The sequence below is a fragment of the Myotis davidii genome, unplaced genomic scaffold (assembly GCF_000327345.1).
Source record: "Myotis davidii unplaced genomic scaffold, ASM32734v1 scaffold316, whole genome shotgun sequence".
NCBI lineage: Eukaryota > Metazoa > Chordata > Mammalia > Chiroptera > Vespertilionidae > Myotis > Myotis davidii.
Window position 1 is genome coordinate 392,132 of NW_006287072.1, and position 6,182 is coordinate 398,313.

Here is a 6,182-nt window from a genome sequence, read left to right on the forward strand (position 1 = left end):
AAAAAATTAAATTAAACAATTTGTTATTATTAGTTGCTTGTTTTCAGACAACTGTTTTTTGCTAAAGTTTTGCATTTGTTTAATTTTCTGTTTGGGCATTATGCAAATATTTGCTTAAAAAACACTGTGGGGTTGATTTTTTTAAAAAGTAGAACTTAGACTTCTTTTTCCTAATTAATTTTTATTAGACCATTTTACATCACCAAACCAAAACCAGACTTCTTTTTATTGTACATTAATCACAAGGATCAAAGATTTACAATTCACATAAAAAAATGCAGTACCAACTCTTCACCCTGGTAGATAAATTTGGCTAATTGCTTACACCTGTTTCAACCTATAGACTAATTGTTTGGCTTATGAGCATTAACTAAGATAATGATTCTCATTTTGCTTCACAAGAGGAGGTATTTTAATTTTAATGATGGTTGCCACTGTCTGCTAACCCTATTGGATGTATTTATTAGCAACTATCTATGTATAGAAAAGCCCAAGTGACCAAATAACTGGTCAACTGGTTATATGACATGCACTGACCACCAGGGGGCTCAATGCAGGAGCTGCCCCCTGGTGGTCAGTAAGCTCCCACAGCAGGAGCGCCACTCAGCTGACTGATGGATGCCAGATGCAGGGCGCCACTGTGGCAGCACAAGCCTCTCCCGATTGGGACTGATTGGGTGCAAGCCTGCGGCAGGCACAGAGGGGTTGGGATGAGCAGAAACAGCAGGCAGGAGCAGCAGACGGTGTTGGACTGCTGGTTTTGGCCCGATCCCTGCAGGCCCGAGTCCGTGCACCAGTCCTCTAGTTACTAATAAACTTGCATCATGTTATTTAAAGAATTCCCAGGGAATGAAATGTGATACTTTAATAGGATTCTTTGAAATTCCAACAGGATTTTGTGGATTTGTTGAATTTTTATTTATTTATTTAAATAATTTTATTTTGTGGATTTCAGAGAGGAAGGGTGAGGGAGAGAGAGATAGAAACATCAATGATAGAGAGAATCATTGATTGGCTGCCTCCTGAAAGCCCCCTACTGGGGATCAAGCCCACAACCCGGGCATGTGCCCTTGACCGGAATTGAACCCGGGACCCTTCACTCTGCAGGCTGATGCTCTATCCATTGAGCAAAACTGGCTAGGGCGATTTGTTGAATTTTTAGATACTGTTTTATCTCTTCCCTTATCTTTCTCCTTCCTTTGCCCTCTTTTAATTTGGTTGATATGAAAATGCTGCAGTAATCACAGGAGCTTCCTTTGCTGCTTTACTCCTTTCAAATCAGGTGACAGTAGCTTTCTCTTGAAACACTTGTGCTCATGAAATTGGCAGCCCAATCTAAAATGTTGAATAGTTAATTTAATTGACTCTTATAATTTTCCATTTAAATAAATTAAATTTCTCTAGATTCTTTTTTTAAAAAGCACTGAGTGTAAATACAGAGTTTGCTTTCCAAAAATGCATGCTATTAAGATGAAACAAGAAAAAGAATAATTACGCTGTGATTGATTACTAGGCTTTCTGTGCAACACCTCTCAGGAAAAATACTCTCTTCAATGGGTGTGCAGTATGAAAAAGGAAAGTACAGCCAAAGATTAAAGCAGAACCCATTCCCTTGACATTCAGGATGCAATTCATTTAATCTTAACAGGATTTCAGAGGTCTTTTCTTTTTCTTGAACTACGTGTTCATAAGAACAAATGTGCTGTGGCAGTTTTTGCATTATGGTAGTCAAGGAAATCACAACTCTTGACTTCAAGGACTTAAATTGCCACTTCATTGTCTGATGGGCTGTTTGAAGATAAAGATATAATACTAATATACATTACTAACATAGTTATTTTAAAATTTTTTCTCTTGTTTCCTCAGATTGGAGCTTATTTTAGCAGCATATTAGCTGAGAAACTAAAGCTGAACACTTTCCAGGACACCGGAAAGAAGAAACCACAAGTTAATGCTAAAGATAATTATTGGCTGGTTACCCCTCGATCGCAGAGTGCAATTCATAGTTGGTTCTCTGAATTAGCAGGAAATAAGCCACTTGCTATTTTGGCAAAAAAGGTATAAGTTTTTCTTACATTGTTTTAATTATGATCTTATAGAAATGAAGATGTTTGAGATAATGTTCAAGTATATACGGTGGAATCTCGGTTCTCGGTCTTAATTTGTTCCAGAAGGCTATTTCAGAAGTAATTTGTTTGAAAATGGAATCATTTTTTCCCCATTAGAAATAATGTAAATGGAATCAATCCATTCCAAACCCCCAAATAATTCCCCGTTTTACCCTTTCTTATAAACAATGCATGTCTAATGAAGCATCTTTGCTTGTTCATATATCACTGCCTCCGAATGGGCTAAACTGCTTTGTCTTTATCCAAATCAACAACAGGTTTTCTTCAGTTTTACCTTTTCACTTGCCTGTGATCATTGTTTCTTTCATACCCTTAGCAACATTAGCATTCTTGATGGCCTCTTTATGTTTTAAAATTGTGTTAATGATTGATTTCACTAGCAAACACAGCATTCTCTCCTTTGTCATGTTGAGGTATCAGCAAGCAAGGGTTATCAGGTCAAAACCTAAGTTTAGTTTCAGAACCTAGACATTTTTTCTGTGAACAACTTGGATGAGAACCAAATTATTCTAGATGGGAGACTCACATGAGGTTTGACAATATTTCTTTTCCCCAGTTTTCTCCCAAACTCAAAGTCTCAGTGCAGGTATACTGCACCAGGTGTGTGCTACACATGCTGTTTCCTCCTTATTTTGATGGCATGTGGTGCTTAGGACATCCATAGACCTAAACATCCACACAGTAACCAGTTCATGTGGACTTTAGGTAGAAATGGCTCTTAAATAAAAAACAGGACATAAGACGTTATTTCTATTAAATTTTCAGTTTTCTTAGCCCGGGATGTTGGAAGTGTGTTATGTAGAAACTAGAGGCCCAGTGCACGAAATTCGTGCAAGAGTAGGCCTTCCTTCCCCTGGCTGCCGGCACCGGCTTCCCTCTGGTACCCGGGACCCAGGCTTCCCTCCAGCTGCCGGCAGGCACCTGGGACCTGGGCTTCCCTCTGGCCATTGGCAGGCACCTAGGACCCAGGCTTCTCTCACAGCCCCAGCTTCGTCTGGAAGGATGGAAGGATGTCGGGAAGGACATGTAGTCTAATGAGCATATTACGCTTTTATTATTATGGATACTTGTTTAATTAATGTTACTTCCTTGCCTTGGAAGGTAACCATCCAAATGACTTAAGCTAAGTCTCCTTTCTAACCAGTGGGATAAAGATAGTGATAGTGATTCTGTGTGTGCTTGAAAAATGTCTTTGAAAAAGTTTTAGAGCAAAATGGGCACGTTTGCTTATAGCTCCTGGCTTTTTGGAGTCGGGGTGGGGTGAGAGGGAGGGTCCTTTTAAAATCTTGCCTTTGGTCATTTTCCTCAAGTGGGAAATAATACATAGATTAACAATCTTAACAATATAAACTGTCTTTTGAAATTTAGATGAGAGCTAGAAACCTCCCTGTTCGTCTTGATCTCTAGCTTCTTGCACCTTTCAAAGAATCTGACAGGTCTTCTCATCTCCCCTGAAACCCTTTAGTTTTAAGGGTGCCCATCTTCGCTCCTGATGGTAAGATTTCTTTGTCTGGCTTGGTGCAGACCTCAGAGGAGAGCTCCTTTGTTCGTTCCTAAAGCAGCTCTTTGAAAAGAGTACCCACAGCTCCCATTGCCTTTATTTTGCCTGAGAGTCATAGCTTTGTGTTGCCTTCCATGGATTTCAGTGGTTAAAGGCAACTAAATGCTTGAAAAGCACAACAGTCAGCATAACCACCTCTTGCTACTCAGGTAGTGTCTGTTTCAACACAGCCTGAATCATGTGGCGTTTCTTTTCCAGTGGTGATCATGTGCTATGGGTGGGGTTGGGGGTGTGGGGGTGTGGAGGGCGCCAGGGGAGAGACCTCAGTTCTTGTCTTCTTGAAAGAAAAATTTCAATCAAGACACAAAGTGTAGAAAAGCAAGCAAGAATTTATTGACAGCAGCAAAAACACACTTAGGCCAGTGAAACAAGGGAGGCCTTAGAAGAAGGAACAGGAGAGCCTAGGCTGGGCTGACTTAGATCACTGGGAAGTCAGAGAAAAGGGGGCCTTGGAGACAGGTTCAGGGAGTTAACCCAGGACTAGCTGCCATTGCCCATTGCTCCCCTGGTTGCAAGTCTCATGGGGTCCCTTGGAGCAGTGGTCGTCAACCTTTCAGACCTCATGGATCACCAGTGGTCCACAGACCACTGGTTGGCGACCCACCGACCGACCAACAGACCGTTGCCTTAGAGGTTAGGGGATACATAGGGGGAAGTAGGAGGGGCCAGGGAGGGGAAGTGGAGAGGGGGAAGAGAATGGCACTGGTATGCTCCCTGGAGAGAGAGGGTGCTGGGACCTTCATTTTTAGGAGTTTTTAAGGCTGGGCATTTAAGGGGGGTCTTTGAGAGGATCAATAGACTATTCATCAGCCTTATGCTGATGTACAAAATGAGATATATTCTCTCTGTCCTTGGGTGTGACTGGCAAACTGCACTAGTTGGATTTCTGTTATTTGTCTCCCAGAGTGGGGTGATTTAAGCTACTTACTCTCTGGTTGGGGAGGAGAAGTGCAAACCATTTACTCTTAAGTGTCCTTGGTTTAGGGAAGATAGGATTTAATTAGGTGGCCACAAACTACTGTTTAACTCTCTGTCTCAGTTTTCCTATTCCGCTTGTCCTGGAATTTTTCTAGCTTCTTACTATTCTATAACACATGTACCACTTAGGCCCACTGTGGCCTATGCAAGGTATCTGGAGACCAGACAAGTCAAAGGACATCCTTCCATGGTCGATAGTCATTGGCTTTCTAACAGTAGTCCATACCCTCCATGTCAGATAGTATCTCCAACTCCTGCATGGCCAGACTGACATCTTTCTTTCTAGGTTTTCCTTTTTAAAACCTTTCAGAATACATTTTGTGGATGTATCCTGGAAGGAAGTACTGGTGAGGAATTGAGGCCCTTGCTTTAGGGGTGCAGTGGTCTCATCTTTTAGATGGGAGATGGATTAGGGTGCAGTTTAGTAGCCATTGTTCTTCTGGCTTTATTAGGAGCTGCCTCTGGCCAAGTCAGGTGTTCCTCAAGTAAGTGCTGGCATTAATTTTTTGCAAGGTTAAAAATGTTTTCTTGACAGGAAACCAGGATGGCGGCATAGGTAAACACCTGAAATTGCTGCCTTGCACAACCATTTCAAAAATACAACTAAAAGACAAAACGGACATCATCTAGAACCACAGGAAGCTGGCTGAGTGGAAATTCTACAACTAGAAGGAAAGAGAAGAGCACTCTGAGACTCAGAGGAGGTGCGGAAGTAAAGTGCAGAAGGACGCGCATGTGGAAAGGGCTGGCAACTGAGGACACGATTGTCTTTTTCAATCGGGAGGGAGTCTCAAGCTCCCAACTGCTCTGAACTACAGTTCCAGGCGAGTCTCTGGGGGACCCAGATTCATATGGGGAGAAACTGGACTATCTGGCATCGGGCAGAACTCGGAACTCAAGGGTGGCTTTCTCTCAGAGGTGCTTGCAGCGATTACCGGGACACTGAGAACTGGGGCCTCTTAGGGTAGGGCTAGTCTTGACCCAGAAGGGTGTCTCCAGGACAGAAGTTCTCCCACTGTAGACACAGCTGATTCTCACAGCCAATTGGCTTGGAGGTCAATTCCTCCCAGTGATAACTACAACAATCAAGGCTTAACTACAACAAGACTGTGCACAAAGCCCACAAAGGGGTGCACCAAGAGTGTCCACCTCAGGTAATTGCGGCGGCTGAGCCACTGGGCCCTATAGGACACCTAACACAGACACTTTATCAGGGAAGCATAAAAAATGTGGAGACAAAGAAACAGGACACAAATGACAGAAATGGAGGAAAGCAAACTACTGGATATAGAGTTCAAAACCACACTTTTAAGGTTTTTCAAAAATTTTCTAGAAACAGCCAATAATTTAGTGAGACCCTCAAGAAATCTAGTGAGACCCTCAAGGATATGAAAAAGGACCAACTAGAAATTAAGCACACATTGACTGAAATAAAGAATATTATTCAGAGATCCAACAGCAGACTAGCGGATCGCAAGAATCAAATCAAAGATTTGAAATACAAAGAAGACAAA

General features: G+C 42.1%; 1 protein-coding gene across 2 annotated transcripts in view; it reads left to right on the top strand.

Moving 5' to 3' along the window:
* Window positions 1–6,182, top strand: part of MED12L (mediator complex subunit 12 like) — a 398,615-nt gene that overhangs the window by 58,831 nt on the left and 333,602 nt on the right. For both annotated transcript variants that reach the window (XM_006758962.2, XM_006758963.2), the window contains exon 3: window positions 1,867–2,058. In XM_006758962.2, coding sequence (XP_006759025.1) covers window positions 1,867–2,058 — 192 coding nt within the window. The remainder of the gene's footprint in view (window positions 1–1,866; window positions 2,059–6,182) is intronic.